This window comes from Euleptes europaea, chromosome 3 (genome assembly GCF_029931775.1).
Source record: "Euleptes europaea isolate rEulEur1 chromosome 3, rEulEur1.hap1, whole genome shotgun sequence".
Lineage (NCBI taxonomy): Eukaryota > Metazoa > Chordata > Lepidosauria > Squamata > Sphaerodactylidae > Euleptes > Euleptes europaea.
The window spans coordinates 105,087,975-105,107,981 of record NC_079314.1 but is presented as its reverse complement, the minus strand read 5'-3'; the positions used below and the strand labels follow the sequence as shown (position 1 = coordinate 105,107,981).

At 45.0% G+C, this 20,007-nt stretch overlaps 1 protein-coding gene across 1 annotated transcript; it reads right to left on the bottom strand.

The window, feature by feature from the left end:
* Positions 1-1,420: 1,420 nt before the first annotated feature.
* On the bottom strand, positions 1,421-19,831 carry CCDC77 (coiled-coil domain containing 77). The gene is made up of 13 exons (XM_056846590.1): positions 19,794-19,831; positions 18,100-18,304; positions 15,802-15,944; positions 11,855-11,951; positions 10,510-10,582; positions 9,893-9,987; positions 7,995-8,143; positions 6,936-7,076; positions 6,298-6,504; positions 6,081-6,135; positions 4,350-4,475; positions 2,903-3,055; positions 1,421-1,567 (listed from the first exon to the last, which is right to left on the bottom strand). Exons 1-13 carry the CDS (start codon positions 19,829-19,831, stop codon positions 1,421-1,423), a joined length of 1,629 nt encoding a protein of 542 aa, XP_056702568.1.
* Positions 19,832-20,007: the final 176 nt, after the last annotated feature.

Genomic DNA, 20,007 nt, shown 5'->3' with positions numbered 1-20,007 from the left:
TAATGGTAAAAAAAAATTACTAACCACTTGAAGCTAGTCAGGAATACAGACTGGATATCTATTGTGTTACCATGGTACACCAATGCTCCATCCTGTTTTGTATTCTCAGCTTCTTGTAACCACTGCCTCTTTGTTAGTGATGGAAACAAGGAGGGCAGTATTTTCAAGCTAGCAGCATTCTAGTTGAGCTTCCTGGATATCCTAGACAATAAACGTTTGGAAAAGCAGAGAATTTCTGAGGGACCTGTTACCAATTTCATACACAGAAAAACACCCCTTCATAGGAAACCGCAAGTAGATCATCTCGTTTAACAATGGCGCATGCCTCTGGTACAGACATGCTCAAAGTAATCACTTCCCAGAGTGTTCCTACACAAGCGACGTCACGGCCACACATGACCCTCAATGCACTGCCTCTTCCTACATCACACTGCTTCCCATGGAGAAGTGACAGGCCAATGTACTAGTTGGGAGACCAGCGATTGTCTGCAGTGGGGCTTCCGTTACTGGCTGCAGAAATGACCTGGTGGTAGAATCAGTGGAAAATAGTGAGGGACGATGCTAATACAACAACAGGGAACAGCTGCTTGCTCTCTGATCTCCCTGCCACATTCTGTAATAAAAATATTATACCTGTTAGGATCTGAATGGGAACTGTGGTCTGAAGCAACATTATGCAACGCAGTCCTTTGACTAAGGCTGCAATTCTATGTGTACGTGTTTGGGAATAAGGTCCAATTCAACCCTGTAGGGCTTGCTTCCCCCAACGAAGAGCCCACAGTTCTGTCATGTAGGACAAAGAGCAGTTACAGGTACAGTCCTACGTACGTACGTGAAAACACGCTTAGATCTACACAATTTTCTTACCCAGGAAAATGGTCTGAATTGGGCTAGAGTTCCTGGGGGAACTCAAAATAAGCAGTGAACTGGAGAGACTGACTTCTGGTTAAGAAAACATGATCACAGGATGGCCCCTATGGCACAGCGTAGGAACTCTTCCCTTCCAGAATCATTCCTGGGGAAGGACTTGTAGAAGCTGCTTCCCTCTCTGTAGCTAACAAGGACACATATAGCTTTTGGGAGATCCTGTTGCTGTGCGCCATTCTCATCGGTTTAAATTTTTTCCTATAGACCACAAGTATAGTCTGTTGGAACAACGTGAGTACCGTGGCCTACTCTGCATAACCTGACATTACAGGAATGGGAAGCCAAAGCTGAATGTTTTTTTTCCTTAAGTGTTAAACGAAGATTATTCTCTTTCCAAGTATCACATAAGCTTGCACAGACTCCATCAGTCCAGGAGCATAAAGCAACCCCCTAGAGTCACTACAAAGAACATGGCTTTCAGTGAGCAGATATGAACATCCACTTTTCCCACTGGAATGTTGAAGCGGCACGCAGCTCTACTGGCGAATCTTCCTCAACAGACTCGTAGTTCGTTTTCCAGGCTGTGGATTTTTGACTTTAAGTTTCTCAGTTCCCCTTGCAATTTTTTAGTCTTTTGGTTCCCTTGGCGAACTTCATGCAGAATTGCCAGGTCTTGGTCTGGCCCAACTGACATTGCCACCTAGAAGGAAAATGGGACACATAAGCAAAAAGGTATTCTATTAGGTGAGTCCCAAAAAAGGCATTTGAAGAACAGTTTTGAACCAAGACAGGAGGCAGTGATTTTTTTTTTAACACTGTAAATTGTTTGTTGACACTCTAACAATCAACTAAGGTGTAAGTTAGAGCAGGTCTGACATTCCACATCTGTACACTCCTTCCTAGTCCAGTGCTTTGGCACCACTGAAGTTGATGGATTTAGAAGAGTTGGTTTTTATATGTCAACTTTTTCTACCACTTAAAGGAGACTCAAACTGGCTTATAATTACCTTCCCTTCCCCTCCCCACAACAGACACCCTGTGAGGTAGGTGGGGCTGAGAGAGCTCTTAATAGAACTGTAACTTGCCCAAGGTCACCCAGCTGGTTTCATGTGTAGGAGTGAGGAAACCAACCAGGTTCACGAGATTAGCCTCCGCTAATGGGGAATCATGACTTTACCAACCTTTAGAAGTCACTTCGCTACCACCTCGTTCTTCCCCCACAGTTCTAAGATGCTGTTTTATAATAAATTTAAATTCTGCTTCGAGGCAAGAGAGGCAAATCCCCGCCATTTCCATGCATAGTCCTAACTTCGGGTTTCTCTCCCCACACCAATTCTGGCTTCTCCCACCTACATATCTGGCCCTCCCATCCAACCCCTTCCCAAAGCAAAGCACATAAGAGGGAGTGAAACCTTCATGAAATGTGCAGGATGACACCAACCAAAGAGAGGCTGGAAGGCAGCTCCTGGCAGGACGCTGTTGAAGAAAGAAGGGGAGGAATACCCAGCTTTGCAAAAGCACACGCACAGACAGGGACCAGTCCCTTTAAGAGCTGACCCACCCCCTCCAAGTAAATTGTAACAAGACTGCGTTTTCAGGAGGAGGGACTCAGAAGCTCTGTGACTCACTGGGAATGCACAATTAACCACAAGGTACTCCTGGAATTTCTTGGGGGGGCGCGGAAGCCCTCATGCATATGACGTTTGAAATTCAGTTCAGAAAACTGTGCAGCAAACCAAACACAAACTTCCCCTGCATAAATGACTTTGTGTCTGGAGATGAAGAGAAGGAAAGCCCAAGAAAGGGGTATGCTCAGATGCAGAATTTACATTCACCTTGTAGTCAAAACTGCCTTTAGTGAGAGGAGGCACTAATCAATTATGATCTTCATGTACAGACATATGGAAAAGATTTCTAGTAGTGTAAAGGAATTGGAATTTGGATCACAAAGCAAAGCTCTGGAGGAACAATCAAAATTCAGTCATCCTCTGTAAATCCGATTCATGTTATTTCTCCTAGTTGCAACCACCATTACCTTGAAAAGCTGCTTCTCCACATCCTTCAGCCTTTGCCGAAGTTGCTTGATGTCGTTCCTATAGCCTTCCACCTCCATGCCCCGCCTGTTTTCCAATGCCTCATAGCGTTGGGTCATCAGCTGCAGCCGCTTCCCCATTTTTTCTGAGCGCTCCTGCGGAAATGAAAGTGTACAGGAGAATCGTGAGCCGGGGAGCTCCACGGATAGGATTGTGGAAGTGGAGGAAGGAGCATCCTCCAACGGCTGCTAAAGCGCTGGCTATCGGCTGTGACCAATAAAAGGGAGATTTGGATTTTTCAGAGAAATTAGGTCTGTCAAAAATTTGATGGCACACAGAGGATTGGGGTAAGAGTTCAAAACAACAGGAATTTATTTACAACAGAAGGGCAGGATGAGGGTTTAGGCAGGTAAACTTGGATTTCAGAAAGGTATTAGGATAGTCCAAAAACAAACAGAGAATAGGCATTTCACAATAACATATATTTATACAAGAGCGGTTTAGTTCTTCTAGATGGTATGGCAAAATTCACTTCAAGATGCTAGATCTTTGTTTTCACTGAGAGCCTTGTTTTTGTTTGTCAGTTTCTTGTTTAGATTTCACTTGAGTTGACTTCAAAACATACTCCAGTTTCTGTTTCTAGAGTAAGGAACTACACAACACTCTTCACCAATTTAACACCTAAACTGGACTGCGATTACTCAGGACTCTAGAGTCTAATTCTCCTTAACCTTACTTAAAAAGGTAAAGGTCCCTTGTGCAAGCACCGGCTCATTCTTGACTCACGGGGTGACGTCACACCCTGATGTTTACTAGGCAGACTTTGTTTACGGGGTGGTTTGCCAGTGCCTTCCCCAGTCATCTTCCCTTTACCCCCAGCCAAGCTGGGTACTCATTTTACCGACCTCGGAAGGATGGAAGGCTGAGTCAACCTTGAGCCGGCTACCTGAAACCACCTTCCGTCGGGATCAAACTCAGGTCATGAGCAGAGCTGTTGACTGCAGTACTGCAGCTTACCACTCTGCACCATGGGGCTCTGTTAACCTTACTTAGGAATCACTCAATATACCTGAGATGACTTTCCCTCTCCCTGGTTTTTGAGAACTTTTTTTCCTCAGAGCTAACTCCCAATGTCAAAAACCAGACAGAGTCTACTCACTCAGAGTTAACGTCCTTATGACCCAGTTGCTGATTCTGTATTAATCAAACAGCTTAAAACCGTGTTCCTTTCTGTTTCACTCCTGAGGAGTGATCCGCACACAACCGCCACCAGCTTCTCAGAGGTCCGTCCATCCTGAACTCTGGAGCTGAACGGAACCTCTCACTGACTGAGAGCTGAATGTCACACTTTCACCAGCCACTCCCAGGACTCCCTTTAGCTGTCAATCAACTGCCTCTAAGGCAAGAACAGCTTCCTGGTTTCTATTGCCTTCTTCATGTCGGCATTACCTTGAAGAGCTCTCGGCCTACGTCTCCTTCTTCCCGAATCTTTGCCAGCTCTTCTTCCAAGGCAACGCACTGCTCTCGATACATGGTGGCTAATTGCTGCTCCTGCATCAATTGGCCCCGCAGAGCCTGGAGGTAAAAAGCCAAGGGCTGTCAAACGCTGTGCGTGGGACTCGTTATGCACAGCTCCCTTACCGAAAGGCAACAGGGTCACCTTAAAAATTCATCGGCTGACATTGTGACTAAAACAGGTGTTAGAGGTACATCCCAATGTGCACCATGAATTTAAGCGCTGCCGTCTTAAGAGAGTGAAATACTCCAGGACATGGTTCTAGGTACAATGTGCTTAGATTTTCCCATGCAAGTAAAAAGGACTTTGGACAGACAGCACATGATCTATGGGCATAAGATTTTTGAAATGAACAATGTTCAGTGTATTCTACACTGAACAAGCAACACAGGGCAAGTGGGACAACTGCTAACACTACAGTGATAGCTTGACGCAGCTGGGCTCCACCGTACTATAGCACACAGAGTCTGACAACTAGACTTCTTAGAAAGTTTGCTGCTTGGCTGTTCACCTACTGGATGAAAACAAGTGGGACTACAGCGACGCCTGTTTGTCTTTCCACACCACTGTTTGCCTTCCCATTCTGTCACTGCTAAAGAGAGCTGGCTCTGGAATGAGGTGAGGAGAGGTGGGTTTCCAGAGGTGAAAGCTTTTGGGGGTAGCAACCTCCCATTCCTCTACCACCAACCTGTTCCATGAGGCACCCCCCCCCCCAGCCTCTTTAGACATACCGCAGCAAACTGAGGGTTCCTCCTTCTTGCAAGAGTTTGGCCAAAGTTTCTGATTACCTCTTGGCTGGGGCAATCCAAATGGCGGGCAAACTCTTGTGAGAGGGAGCAATCTCATAAGAAGTCAGGAAGCTTGAAAGGGACTGTGGGGCTGTTTTTAAGGAGAGCTGGGGCGGCAAAGAGGGGCAAGAAGAATTCTCTCTCCCAGGGAAAGCAGATGGTGGCGGCAGTTACCCATATACAGATTGCCTTATGAGCTGAATTTGCCTAAATAAACAAAATTGTTATCTAACTTGTTCTAGGAGGCATCCAGCCATGGGAATTCCACCATCTCCCCGGCCATCCAAGTACTAACCCTCCTTAGCTTCCGAGATCTGACAAGATCAGGCTGTACCATTCCACCTTCCCTCAAATTGGCATGCTAGGACACAGCGACTTATATCTTGACTTCCATGAGGGAAGGAAACAAGGCAGTGTTCACAGGGTTGCCCCGGAGGTTCTTCACCCAGGTGCGGTCCACACCCAGAACTCCTGAGAATCAGCAACAGTGCTATGAACCTTATGCCCTCTAGACTTCCTGGGAAACGCGACACTGCACTATTCCAAGCCCTCCAAAATGAAGAAGAGTTGGTTTTTATATGCCAACTTTCTCCACAACTTAAGGAAGAATCAAACCAGCTTACAATCACCTTCCCCTCCCAACAACAGACACCCTGTGAGGTAGGTAGGGCTGAGAGAGCTCTAAGAGAGCTGTGACTAGCCCAAGGTCACCCAGCTGGCTTCATGTGGAAGAGAGGGGAAACAAATCCAGTTACCAGATTAGCCTCTGCAGCTCATGTGGAGGGGTGGGGAATCAAACCCGGTTCTCCAGATTAGAGTCCACCACTCCAAACCACTGCTTTTAACCACACCACCATGCTGGGCAGCTGCTGTTACCTTAACGTCTGCACTATGTGCTTTGCAATGTTCACGCTCTGCTCGGGAGATGTGCCTGGTCTTCTTTGCTGGGGAGATGTGCTTGGTCTTCTCTGCAGGGGAGATGCGCTTGGTCTTCTCTGCAGGGGAGATGCGCTTGGTCTTCTCTGCAGGGGAGATGCGCTTGGTCTTCTCTGCAGGGGAGATGCGCTTGGTCTTCTCTGCAGGGGAGATGCGCTTGGTCTTCTCTGCAGGGGAGATGCGCTTGGTCTTCTCTGCACAGCTTCCTAACTTCTGACTGAAGCTATGCTGACAGGGACTGCTCTCCCACTCTTCTGGGCTGCTCTCCTCCCGCCAGTCGGGACTGCTGCCTGGCGGGCTCCAGCTGCGCTCCCGGGTTCTGTCACGGTTCCACCGAACCTTGCTTCGTTTTGGCTCATCTATCCTTTTGGAAGAAAAAAGAGGGGAATAAAACCCTCTCTACTAGGTTGATACCTGCACACATAGTATATGAAAGACATATACTAACCAGTACTACAACTAGAACCAATCTGACCAGATGTTTGAGTAATTGGTAATAGATTTTACAACCTATACACATGCCTGGTTGGGTTTGAACTATTTGTATATGTATTTATTTATTTCTGTAAATGTGTGCAGGCTTAACATGGGTTTTAATTAACCACTAATTAAGGCCCAATAGGCCGAATCGCATTTGGTATGGTATGTGGTTACAGATATTAACCCTAGGAAATGACATTGTGCTATTTTAATGTTTTTAAATATTTTTAACCTTTACATAGCGCTTCTAATAAATTATATTTTCAGTATTTATATACATACATATATATTTTCTTTCTACCCAACTTTGGGTACCCATCATCTATCCTTTTGTCCAGCTTCCTTAACAGACTGTCCTTCTCGGCCATCCAGGATTTCTCATTGGTCCGTGCCTCAAATTTCAGTTGGAGAAAATCTCTGGTGCTCTCATATAGCAAGTTTTGAGCTTTGTTGTATCTGAAGTGAGAGACAGTGAGAGAGAGAAAGAGAGAGAACGGCTGTTTTGTTCCCCAGTTCTTGCATTCCTTGCACATCCTCTTTTCAAGACAAGAGCTGCATGGGCCAGAGTCTTAAAAGAAGGAAAAAATGTATCCTGTTCTGTACAAGTCTTCTTTGAGGGTATGTTTGCACTGACACAGGAACAACAGGGGGCCACCTGGGGTATCTGAATGTAGGAAGCTGCTATAAGTGAATTAAGCCACATTCTCCCTGGTTACTAGGCAGAGGTCCTTCCCAGACTTGACACCAGAGACCTTCTGATTAGAGATGCTAGGGATTGCACCTGGGACCTTCTGTATACAAAGGGAATGCTCTGTCATTGAGAAATGGCTGCTCCCCCAAATGAAGCCATCCTGAAGGAACTGCCTGCAAAGCAGACTGTGCCTGAGCAGGAGTCTGAACCCAAGACCATCAGATTAGGAGTCTATGGAATACCCGGGGCAACTGACACACCATCACACCTCTGTGTCAGTGGGTTCATAATGTAGACTACTAATGGTGTCTAGAATGACAGGTGTGTGTCCTCCCTTTCTGTTGTATCTGATGAAGGGAGCTTGGAATCTCGATAGCTTATACTTTGGAAATCTTGTTGGTCTTTAAGGTGCTACTGGACTTTTACTCTTCTTTTGCAGAGCAGCACAGCTACCCTCCTGGCTATCAAGGGCTATCTCCCTTGCTATGTTGCTCCTGTTTCCAGAGACAAGATTCCCCCATGAATCCTCTTATTTCCCTCCATGTCATTCAGCACTAGTGAGAGGCACAGATGTCGCTGTAAACACAGTCGACCAGCTCACCTCTCCATTACAGTATCATTTATTTTTATATTCTGCATCTCTGGGGCAGTCATCAAAAACAGACACAATTTCCTGCACCCACTTTTCGATAAGCTCTTTGATTTTGTCCTGATCCCTCTGATGTTGAACCTGAGCTTCTTCTATGCGAATACGCCGGTCTTCTAGCAAGCCTTCAAGCTGCTCTTTGGCAAGCCGAGCCTGCTCTTCCAGTTGAGCTTGAAGGGCTTCCACCTAGATTGGCACAGAGAACGGGCAGAGAGTCAACAGTTATGTCAGACTGAACAATACCTCCTACTTCTCTAACAGAACAACTAACTCTTATACTTTTTTTTTTTTTGGTTGGATTCCCACTTCCCTAATGGTTTGGAGGGCTGACAACATAATATCTGAACTGGCCAAGTGTGGTAGTCATTTGATAAAAACACAGTTGAAAGACGCACATAAAATAGTGTTGGAATTCCCTGTGCCCTGTTGTCTCAGAAGAATTTCTGCTCCTCTGCTATGAGTAAAAAAAAATCAAATTTTGTTCATAGCAGAGGACCAGAAATTTTCCTGAGAGTACTTCCTGTTATTGAACATGTACAAACTTTTCCATTTCACAGAGTAATTCTTCATGCTGAATAAGAAAGCTGATGAAGATAAAATAAAAAATTCAGGATGAAGAATTACTCTGAAATGGAAACATTTGTACATTTTCAATAACAGGAAGTTGTCCAGTAAAAAGCTATATACCCCTGGTCACTCTTACATGCCTGGAATCAATACAGAAGCAATTCTAAACACCGGGCTTATATTGTTATCAGGACAGTCAAATGCCACCATGAGAAGCCGCTCCGCTCATGACTGAGATCATCTTCAGATAAAGTATCCCCATCAATGAGCTCTCTGTTGATCGGTTCCTGAAGGAATGCAATGACCGCACTGTTTGCTACCCATGACCACTGCAATGATCATATGACAAGCTGGCCATCTGACCAGATGATGGGCTTATCATCATTTGAACGGGTAGGCAATGGGTCATATGAATATCTCAGATACTCTGCTTTTGGGGGGCAGTAATTTTCAGATTTTGTCACAGTGACCCAGTCTAAGTAAACACTAAGATAGTTTGAAGCCAAAAACAACAACGACGACAACAGGACAGTTCTTTTCCAGACTGTCTGGTTTCTTACCCCTTTGATGCTTGCTATGAAGCAAGGGCTGAGCAGCGAAAGCACAAACCACAGATGAATTCCATGCAAGCAGATGAAAAGAGAGCAAGTGGGAGCAGGATGGCCAGCTAATTTCAAGGCGCCTGGGGCAAGAACCCGAGAACAAAAGCCTTGCCAACCATACAGGTTCCAGAGGGGTCGCCTGCTTTTTTTGCAGCCAAAACAAAGGGAGTGTTATGGTGCTTCAAAAGACTAACACATTTATTGTAACATAAGCTTTGGAAAGCCAGAGCCCACTTTGTCAGATGCGTGAAGTTGTTACACTCAGTTGGCACTGAGTTGATGCCTCCATACATTTATGAAGGAACCACAAGATCCCTGCTTATCCAGTGTTGCTTTGGTGGAGGATAGCATTAGGAAAATACAAAGAAGCCATTCAGCATCTTGCATTTAACTCAATGAAGGGGACGGGTTCATAATATGTTTATTATTCATAACATGCCTAGGCTAGATTTCTGGCAAACTGAGATATTCCTAGTTGGATGAGGTGGGTTTGACTCTAAACTCACCACTCTCTCCCCTGTCCCCAGGTGTTTATATCTTCCAAAAAGAAGCCAGTGGCAAAGTACACACCACTGTCCTAAGTATTAGCTTCTTTTGCTTTTAAACTTCATAGAATTCAATGTCCACAAAAAGCAAACTGAATCATCCCCCCCCCCCGACACTGGGAAAGTGGACCATTCACTGATAAGGAACTCCCTTCTGAGACCTTGAAAGCAGAACTCCCAAGACGCACAAATCAATCCAAGACCTTGTGATAGGTGGCTACCTGTAATAAGAGTGTCTGGTTGTCTCTCTGGTATCTCTCTGCGCTTTCTGATTTCCCTCCTTTTGCTGTTGGCTTTGAGGCAGAGCTCTTAATACCTAAAGCAGAAGTTTCCATTGATTTAAAAAAAAAAAGTGAAAAAGAGAAAGAACAGTTCTGCTCGGGTTTTCTACTATAGGGAACATATTAAGTAGCAGCCATGTGGGGGAAACTCTGATCCTTCCTACACATCCCCAGAATATCCTATAGCAGCTCCCCTTTTAGAATCATAGAGTTGGAAGGGGCCATCAGGGTCATCTAGTCCAACCCCCTGCACAATGCAGGAAATTCACAACTACCTCCCCCCGCCCACACCCCCAGTGACCCCTACTCCATGCCCAGAAGATGGCCAAGATGTCCTCCCTCTCATCATCTGCTTAAGGTCATAGAATCAGCATTGCTAACAGATGGCCATCTAGCCTCTGCTTGAAAACCTCCAGGGAAGGAGAGCTTACCACCTCCCAAGGAAGCCTGTTCCATTGAGGAACCGCTCTGACTGTTGGAAACTCATTTGATTTAATTTCAACCTGTTGGTTCTGGTCCGACCTTCTGGGGCAACAGAAAGACACGCATTCCGCTACCTGTTTTTACAGCGCTGTTTTCATTTTGTTCATGTGGATCTCTGTTCTTGGTCAGTCTCTGAGGAACAGTGACCTACAAAAACCGAAAACATTCGAGTTAACTTGCTCACAGTAGCTCTGAAAATTTGACACATTAAGAGATCATGTCAGGAGAGAGAAAGCATGTCCTGGCTTGCAACAAGGTGGCATGATCTGGTGGCTCAGCCTCTTCTGCCGTTTTGTTACTTTTACAACCCAGAGAGGACGTTCTTCTAAAGAGGAACGCCGGTGTGAGTGGATGGCTGCACAGGTTTCAACCGGCTATCTCACCCAGCACCATCAGTAGCTGTGGGTTCAGCGCGGGACCAAGGCTGGATTTCAGAACAAGGTGCCAGCTTGCCAACTTGAACCACAGCTTTGCGATGAACCCTACAAGCCGCTGACCTCAGCACAAGTAGTCACGGGCCTGTGCTTGTATGCTGTGACGGTGCATGTCTATCGCCACGTTAAGACACAGGGACATTTGTAATGCAAGAAGTTAGCCAGAGTCACAGCTTAAAACTACCGGGGCTCATTGTCTTGTGCTTGCTGACTTCAAAGTCAACGTTGTCAGGCCTTCCTGGAAGCCCTCAGGAAGTACAGAATTCATTCAGTTTGGAACTGGATCCTAAGCATTCCACTCCGCCTTGTTATGTAGCAAGCAGTTCTTAGAATTGTTTGGTATATCTAAATAAACCAGACTCAAGCACTAAAGGAACTGACAAACAAACTGCTCAGCGGAGCGACTACCCATTTCCCTCCCGCCCTCCGTTAAATGCAAAAGGCTCAGGATCGCAGCTCTCTAGAACACGTGCAGTTCTCGTCCTTGTCGCCCATCCTATACAAAACGTATCCCGTGGTAGTGCCCCACCTTTGGAATAACTGTGGCTCAGTGGTAGAGCATCTGCTTGGCATGCAGAAGGTCCCAGGTTCAATCCCCGGCATCTCCAGTAAAAGGGACTAGGTGAGTAGGCGATGTGAAAGACCTCGGCCTGAGACCCTGGAGAGACGCTGCCAGTCTGAGTAGACAACACTGACTTTGATGGACCAAGGATCTGATTCAGTATAGGGCAGCTTCATATGTTCATGTGTGTTCCCCAAGGCGGTCCAGTGGCCATCTTCATTCAATGGTTTCCAGACCTAAGGCAATACTTCCTTGTCCATTAGCTTTTTGCTGCTTGACTTTTTAGCTTTTGTTTGCAGACTTGGGAACATAAGCTGTACTTGTTTTAATCCATTTTATGGACCAGAGGTGACATGTCTCAAAGACAGAAAATTTAACAACTACTTTAAAAAGTCTGTGGATTAACAGGATACTTTTTTTTACCTTGTGAGGTGGTTCCTTGTGAAAATAGGTGACCTCACCATTATCTGTCCCCACTAAAGCCAAAAGATGCTGGATCTTCTTCCTGTCCTCAAGCTCCCTAGAAACCGTTGAAAGAAAGATTACTCATTTATGTTTCCAAACGTATCAAGTCGGTATAACATGTACCCGGTCTTTAATCCCCAGTATTCAAAACCAGGTTAACATGTGAGTCGGATCCCCTGCCTGCATATATCAGGGATTTTTTTTTTCCGGTGGAGTCTGGCTAGAGAAACAAAATAATTTCTAATATAATCTCCCTCTGCTTCCACAGATTCTGTCTGTCAGTTCACTAAAAGCTGTGTCGATTCCACAGAGAGCTGATAGGGAATATAGTAGTTCCTTTGCTCAAAACGTTTCCTCCTCAAGCCCTAGGAAGCAATATAACAGTGCAATCCTAACAGATTTAATCCCTTCTAAACCCTTCTAAACCTATTCAATGGATTTAAAAGGGTGTGTAACTATTTAGGATTGCTCTGTAAGTGACTCCATACAAAGCCAAGGTTCTTCTAATATACAGTACAGGAAGTTTGTTACAAGTCAAGAACAACTGTGAACAATCAGGGATTAGATTTTTCTAATGTATAAATTGCATCAGACAAAAGAACATAAGCCTAGAACTCAATCCCAGGTAATGGGTATCCTTGAGTCTTAACTGCTGACAGTGTTCTCCTGGAGTTTAATCATTTGGTTGTTGAAAACAAGCTTATTCTTTCCAGTATAAAATTTTACGGCACGGGTTTACGGCAAGGATTTTCCGTGTAACAGAGTCACTTCATAAACCCAGAAAGGTAGAAGAAGAGTTGGTTTTTATATGCCGACTTTATCTTTTAAGGAGAATCAAAGCGACTTACAATCTCCTTCCCTTCCTCTCCCCACAACATACACCTTGTGAGATAGGTGAGGCTGAGAGAGCTCGAAAAGAACTGTGACTAGCCCAAGGTCATCCAGCTGGCTTCATGTGTATGAGTGGGGAAACCAACCCAGTTCTCCAATATTATTATTTATTCACTTCAGTCATGCCCCACTGTTCTTTACAATGGGGACCCAAAACAGTTTACATCATTCACCTCACAACAATCCTGTGAGGTAGGTTAGGCTGAGCAGATGTGACTGGTTACTCAGCAAGCTCACATAGTAGAGTGGGGATCTGAACCTGAGTCTCCCAGATCCTAGTCTGATGCTAACCACTATACCATGCTGGCTTTTATAGATAGAACTCTTGTCAGTAGGGTCACATGTATCCTTAGAATAGGTTAACGTGAACTGCTTTCTGTGCCAAGACGTAAATACAACGGAAAAGGTCTGGATTTTCTCCCCCTGAACACATCTTAGCACTTAAACTGATAGGCGCTTAATCAATCTGAAGATGCATTTATAAGCACCCACTGACCTGGGACAGTGGATAGGATTGATCAAGTAAGAAAAGCACAGGAAAAATGGTTGTGGAAGACTGATTCGATTGTACTAAAGAAACTGATGCAGGATTCTGCCTAGAGGCTTAATGTTTGCAAACAAGGACAGCTGGAGAATTTATACTTTGGAGAGACGGTATAAACATTTTCTAAATAAATAATAAAAAAGGGTTTAAAAGCAGAAAATCTTAATCCAAAGAGGGGAACTGTATTTAGAAGGACGTAAGTTTTCTCAGGATTGCACGGTTAATCCTGAATCTATTTTTTTGCTACTTAGGCTGGATGTAGGCATCTAGATGAGATTCAAACAAGACATGCTGGAAAGCATCTTCCAGTGTAAGGGACAAAAACTTTGCACGAACTACTTGATGCTTTCTTAAAACAAATATCAACTGTAACCAAGCTGAATGATCCCAAACAGCAGAGAGTTACACCGAACATTCACAGCACCCCACAAATCCCTTTCCTCAATTTCTCGGCAAAACGCACAGCAGGCAAGGGAAGGCAGAAGCCCATCTCAGGCTCTGCTCAAAGCAGAATCAGCATGTGGTACATTTTTACCCCACCCTTTCGTCAAGCAGTTCAGAGCTGCCCACACGGTTCTCCCGTCCTCATATGATCATCCCAACAATTCGGTGAAGTAGGTTAGACTGAGAGGGGGTTAAATGGCCCAAGGTCACCCAGAGAGCTTTAAGGCAGTGTAAGACAGGGGGAAATGTTGCTGCCTCCTGCAAAAGCCACTGTGAAGGAGAGGCGGAGAAAGGCAATACTGCTATTTTTCTGGGAAAGCGATGGGCTCGCTCTGAATGAAAGGGGGCTATACAACCAGCCGCAGCTGTAGTTCTCCCACTCTGAGCTCCCAGTCGTGCCATCGCTGCTCCTTTAACTGTGGGCATAAAGGCTGCCCATGCTCGCTTCATTCCAAACCCCCACAAGGCTTGGAACCCTGGAACAAAACTCTGCCTCACCAGAAGTCAAAAAGAAGCTGCATCTCCATTGCTGGGACAGCTGGGCAAGCTATCCTCATTCAGCCCCTTTGTACCATACCTCCTTGTGCTGTTTTAGCTGCCAATACGTCCAGTCCTCTGGCTCCGGCCACCGTTAGCCTGCACCAAAGATGGCACCAGACCTCCCCTTTTCCCTGCCCTTCTTTCACCTTGTATGGGACTCCTTGCTGTCCCCAAAGCCTGGTCCAAAACCCTGCCCCCCTGATGCATCAGACCCTCACGGGCAGCATCTGCCATCTGCAAAGCCCAAAACAAAATTGAATACGACCAAGCTGTGCTCCCTTGTCCTCTATAGTGCATGGAGGACTAGGGGAAAGGCAGCATCAGTGGCCGCTACAAACAAAAGATAAATAGCAAGCCAAGCCAAAAGCTATAAATTCCCTCCCTGTTATTTAGGCCAGTGTCAGGTTTGCTAAATGCAATACCATGGACAACCTGAGGTTTGTCTCCAAAAGGATACCTGGGTTTTTTATATTTAGTACCTCGCGGCCAAACCAGGCTAGTATAATTCATTGTCACTCACATTAGTTGACTGCATTATCTCTGATTCTAGGTTATCACTGTCTGTACACCAATGGCAACAATGGGGCAACAGAACAGAAATTATGCCATTTCTGAAGGTTTATTCCTGAACTGTTATAACCCTGCTGTCTAGAAGAGAAACCCAAAGCAAACTGGCAACTCTACATCCTTTTTCGAAAATATTAAACCTGTTTCTTTGCCAGCCACTGGGTAATTGCTGTTGTTCTTTGGACAGATACTAACCTTTTTTTTTAAATCTGACCGTGGCTCAGTGGTAGATCATCTGCTTGGCATGCAGAAGGTCCCAGGTTCAATCCCCAGCATCTCCAGTTAAAGGGATCAGGCAAGTAGGTGATGTGAAAGGCTTCCCGCCTGAGACCCTGGAGAGCCACTGCCGGTCTGAGAAGACAGTACTGACTTTGATGGACCCAGGGTCTGATTCAGTATAAGGCAGCTTCATGTGTGTTCATGCGTGACTTTAGCATGGACTTTAGCATTCAGCTTTTCTCAGTTATATCCTCAGAAACAATGTCATCCATTGATCCTCTTTCTTATTAGGCCTGCACCCAAGAATTCCCATATTGCAGAAGTGCAGAAGCACGGGTTATATCCTCACCTTCCACCATCTCTGGAAGGCTGCTCTGAATACTCCTGTACAGCAGTCCACTAGGACAAATGCAAAGGAGAATAGAGAGTAGCACATTTCCCTGGATCTAGTTTAGAATCAGTAGTATGCACTATTGTTCCTACCCTCTCTCATCATACAGAAGAACTCCCCTATGCTCTTCGAGCATCAAGAAAGTGTTCTCCCCACTCTGTCCACATCTTTTCCCATGCATGTTTCAAACCTGTCCTAGATGTTAAATGAGACTATCTGCTAGGGCCCAACATGTGCGCATACGCAGATGGGAAGGAGGTTTTCGCTTCGACTTCTGCATCTCTCAGTCTTCCTATCCAGCTGCCAAACCTGATTTTTAGACGGTCGTTCTCAGCGTAAAGGCGCAGAACATGTTCCCTTTCCTGGAAGAGGTAAACTTGCATGTCGCTCAGGGCCTTCTGCAGCTCGGCAATTTCTTCTTCCCGCTGTTGCATTTCCCATTGCAATTTGTGCTAGGTGGGGGGAAATGGAAGCAGAGAAAAAGCAAACACTTGTCATGGGAAAGGACCACAGCCCAGCTCAGAACAGTAGGCTCTCGCAAGAAGACTTCTCTTAAGGCCAAGTGCAGTCAGACAGTACTGCCTTTGACTAGATTACAGCAGGAGGATTTTGTCAAAGCTCTACAGCAAAAGAAGAGAGTTGGTTTTTTATACCCTGATTTTCAGTAATCAAAACGTCTGACAATCACCTTACCTTCCCCTCCCCAAAACAGACACGTTGTGAGGTAGGTGGGGTTGAGAGAGTTCAGAGAACTGAAACTAGCCGAAGGTCTCCCAGCAGGCTTCCCATATAGGAGTGGGGAAACTAACCCAGTTCACCAAATTAGAGTCTGCAGCTCATGTGGAAGAGTGTGGAATCAAACCCGGTTCTCCAGATTAGAGTCCATCTCAACCACTACACCATGCTGGCTCTATAAAACCCTATAGAACACCACTAATTTGCCAGTGGATTCACTGGGAATACTTTAGGAGGACTCATACTTGCAGCAACATCCTTTAGACTGAATAACTTGCCTATGCAAACTTAAGGAGGTCTTTTGCCTCCACCCATGCTGTCCAATCTACCAGTAACGATCTGCCCATCAAGCCCTGCTCTCTTAACATCCAGCTGCAGAGGTGAGCTGGGTGGTGATAACAGACAGGTCTTTTTCAGTGGTGGCACCTCACCTTTGGAATGCTCTCCGCCTTGGAGGCACCAGGCCAAGGTATTTGTTTACCCAAGCTTTTTACTAAAGGAGTCCGTCCTTTCCAGCTATTTTGTGGTCTGGTTCTAGCCTGAGGGCTTTTAAATGATTATTTCTAAGCTGCCCAATCTATGTTTTAGGCTTTGTTATGAACCTAGCATAGTTTTGTCATATTGCTAATTTATGCTGTTTTTTAAATTGTTTAAATATTGTTTTTACCCTTAAGCTGCATAGAGTAAGTCTCTTGAGAGGGGGCATAGAAATTTGCTAAACACATGAATAGCTATGCCTCTCTCTCAGCCCCATCTCAAATACCACCTTCTTCCAAACCTCTCTTCCATGCTGACAGTGAGCGTGGTATAGTGGTTAAGAGCGGTGGACTCTAATATGGAGAACTGGGTTTGATTCCCCTCTCCTCCACATGAGACGGACTCTAATCTGGTGAACTGGGTTGGTTTCCCCACTCCTACACATGAAGCCTGCTGGGTGACCTTGGGTCAGTCACAGTTCTCTTGGAGCTCTCTCAGCCTCACCTACCTCACAGGGTGTCTGTTGTGGGAAAGGGAGGGGAAGGAGATTGTAAGCCGGGTTGATTCTCCTTAAAAGGTAGAGGAAATCGGCATAGAAAAACCAACTCTGTCTTCTCTCTTAACTTTACACCTGTTTTCCTTGCAGCATCCCGGTGCTGCAATGCCTTCCTGCTTGCTCCCTCATTTTCCATATCAGTGCACAGGAGAGGGGCCATAACTCAGCAGCAGAACCTGCTTTTCCTGCAGGAGGTCCCAGCCTCAAGCCCCTGGCATGTCCAGTCAAAGGGCCCTCAAATAGCAAGGCTGAGCAGGACCACAACTCTGCGAAGCAGCAGCCCGCAAGAGCAGAATACATTTGATGGCCCAGTGGCTTGAAGAGCAGATTCATTATGTGTTTAAGTGCAAACTAGTGTTTTCCTAAAGTCACTGTCAGATCCCAGAAGCCCCCCCTTGCTAACATTCAATTCAGTGTTTCAATACAGAAGTGATTTAGCTTTGGCAAGACTAGAATTCAGTTTCTAAGACACTGAATGTGTCCAAGGACAGGTGGAAAGAGACACACACAAAATGTAAACTAGTGTTTAAAAATACAAAACCAAATATATAAAAGCTTCCTTCAGTGCTCAACAAGTGAACGTGTTTACAGATACCACTCCACAGATCTGATGACCACAGTCAGTTGGCATTTATTCATCTTAGTACCTGGAACAATTCAACTGTGCTATTTGCCAACATATTCTTCCTGGCTCTAAGATATAAAATTCTGCTGGCCAGAAGAGAAACTCAAAGCAATCTGGCAACCCTAAATGCTCATTCATAACATTAATGCTCTCTCTGTCAACCACTGGGGATTTGTTCCTCCTTGGTTGGATATCGATCCTCTTCTATTTTTACCTGCTCATCATATGTTGCTTTATATTTCTCCAGCCTTTTAACCAGCTCTTCATGTTCTTCGTCGAACTGGGCAATCTTCTTTCGGTAATACTCCAGGAGTTGCAGGGAGGGGCGGAGGTAGGCCAATCGCTCATTGATTGAAGGAAGAGGAGTTGAGTCGTTCTGGTTAGGAGTTGAGGAACCGGCCCGTTTGGGGGTGGTGGACCTAAGCAACATGGTTGAATACAACAAAAATGGGTGAAGTAACAAAGATTAAAAAACAAAACTACAAATGCCAAGCCTCAACCCTTTCTTAAGAGAAAAACACATAACAAAGATGGGAGCTGCACAGTTTTATGAAGTATGCACCCACTTTCAACAAATGTGCATCAGATTTGGTATTCTGATTAAATATTCAGTCTACCCCTAGGTTTTCAAAATGCAGAACAGGAACTCACAGGAATGTCTGAAAGAAAAATGTGAACGGGAAGGGGGATCTTGAGGCAGGTAGGCCTTTCCCCTCCCTCCAGGTAAGTTGGTTTGAATACCTCTGGAAGAGGATCTTTACTGATCCACCTTGGATTTGTGAGGGAATCTATTCCCACCCTTATTGCTCCACCATCACAACCTGATTTGGAAAGAAGGGAGCTCAGGAAGAGAAACTGCTCCTGTCTAATTACTCTTCTCAAGTTATGATTTTAGGAGGGGATCAGAGATATTTTTTAAAATTTCTATTCCAGCAGCACTATTGGAATAATGCCCCAGTCTGCAAATCTTTACATGTGGCATTCAAATGAGCATACACCAATATATGTTCTTGAGTATATAGAGAAGTATTTGATCATTGTATATTTTAGGCCCTAGTAACCTCACAGCTAGATGATCGCAAAACACTCTATACAAGGTCTGTCTTGAGGACAATTGCAAGGCAGTACATAGAAGCCTTCTGTGAATTTATTTCTTTGAACTTTAGCTCACCTCATCTCCGACAATTCAGTCAGTAATACCTAAACAGACACTTAACGCTTAAATGCCAGCTTCAGGTCAACATTAGTCAATGATAATTAGAAGGGGGTCATTCTGTTTAAGATTGCACTGCAAACCACTTTGGGCTTTGCAGGATACAACCCTTTTGAATTATGCCTGGAAAACTGGTACAGATGCTGGTATAACATGTTCCTGTATTTATTATGATTGTCCCATTGCCTATATAAGAACAAGACAGTAATCTTTCTCCAAGAGGGGAAAGATGGTCTTGAAGAAATAGGGATCTATATAAAGCAAAGCCATTGCTAGGAGCTGCCAAGAAGATTCTTGCACCAGCAGCAATAATGATATGAGGCGGGGCAGACAGCTGTCCCAACTAGCAGCAAAGAATATAGATTATTCTATTTATTTATATGCCACCTTTCTCCCCAGCAGGGACCCAAAGCAGCTTACATCATTCTACTTTCCTCTGTTTTATCCTCACAACAACCCTGTGAGGTAGGGTTAGGCTGAGAGTGTGTGACTGGCTCAAGGTCACCCAGCAAGGTTCCATGGCAGAGTGGGGATTTGAACCTGGGTTTTCTAGGTCCTAGTCTGACACTTTAACCACTATACCACACTGGTTCTCAGTAATCTACCTGGCCTAGGACACACATACCTGTCCAGAAGTTAAAGGAAGAAGGGACCAATTGAGCTGTATGAAGGTGGCTGCCTGTTTTCTGACTTACTTTTTGGAAGCAGGGGGTGTTCTTGGAGAATAAGCCATGGTATTCACTCTGCCATCTGCATCAACGTGGGAAAAGTTATTTTTAGTAACAGGAACATATGACCAAGAACCCAGCAAAACAAATGTGATAATGATTCTCTAGTAACCAGCAAATTTGGGGGGTATAAGCTTTCGAGAGCCAAAGCTCCCTTCGTCAGATAAATTTTTGTTATCAA

Bases quoted from the DNA above. Each gene is read 5' to 3' on its own strand.
- CCDC77 (XM_056846590.1), bottom strand. From the start codon at position 19,831: ATGGCTTATTCTCCAAGAACACCCCCTGCTTCCAAAAA. The intron at 18,305-19,793 runs GTAAGTCAGAAA...CATGTTGCTTAG, and splicing joins ACACCCCCTGCTTCCAAAAA to GTCCACCACCCCCAAACGGG. The intron at 3,056-4,349 runs GTAATGCCGACA...TCATTTCCGCAG, and splicing joins TAGGCCGAGAGCTCTTCAAG to GAGCGCTCAGAAAAAATGGG.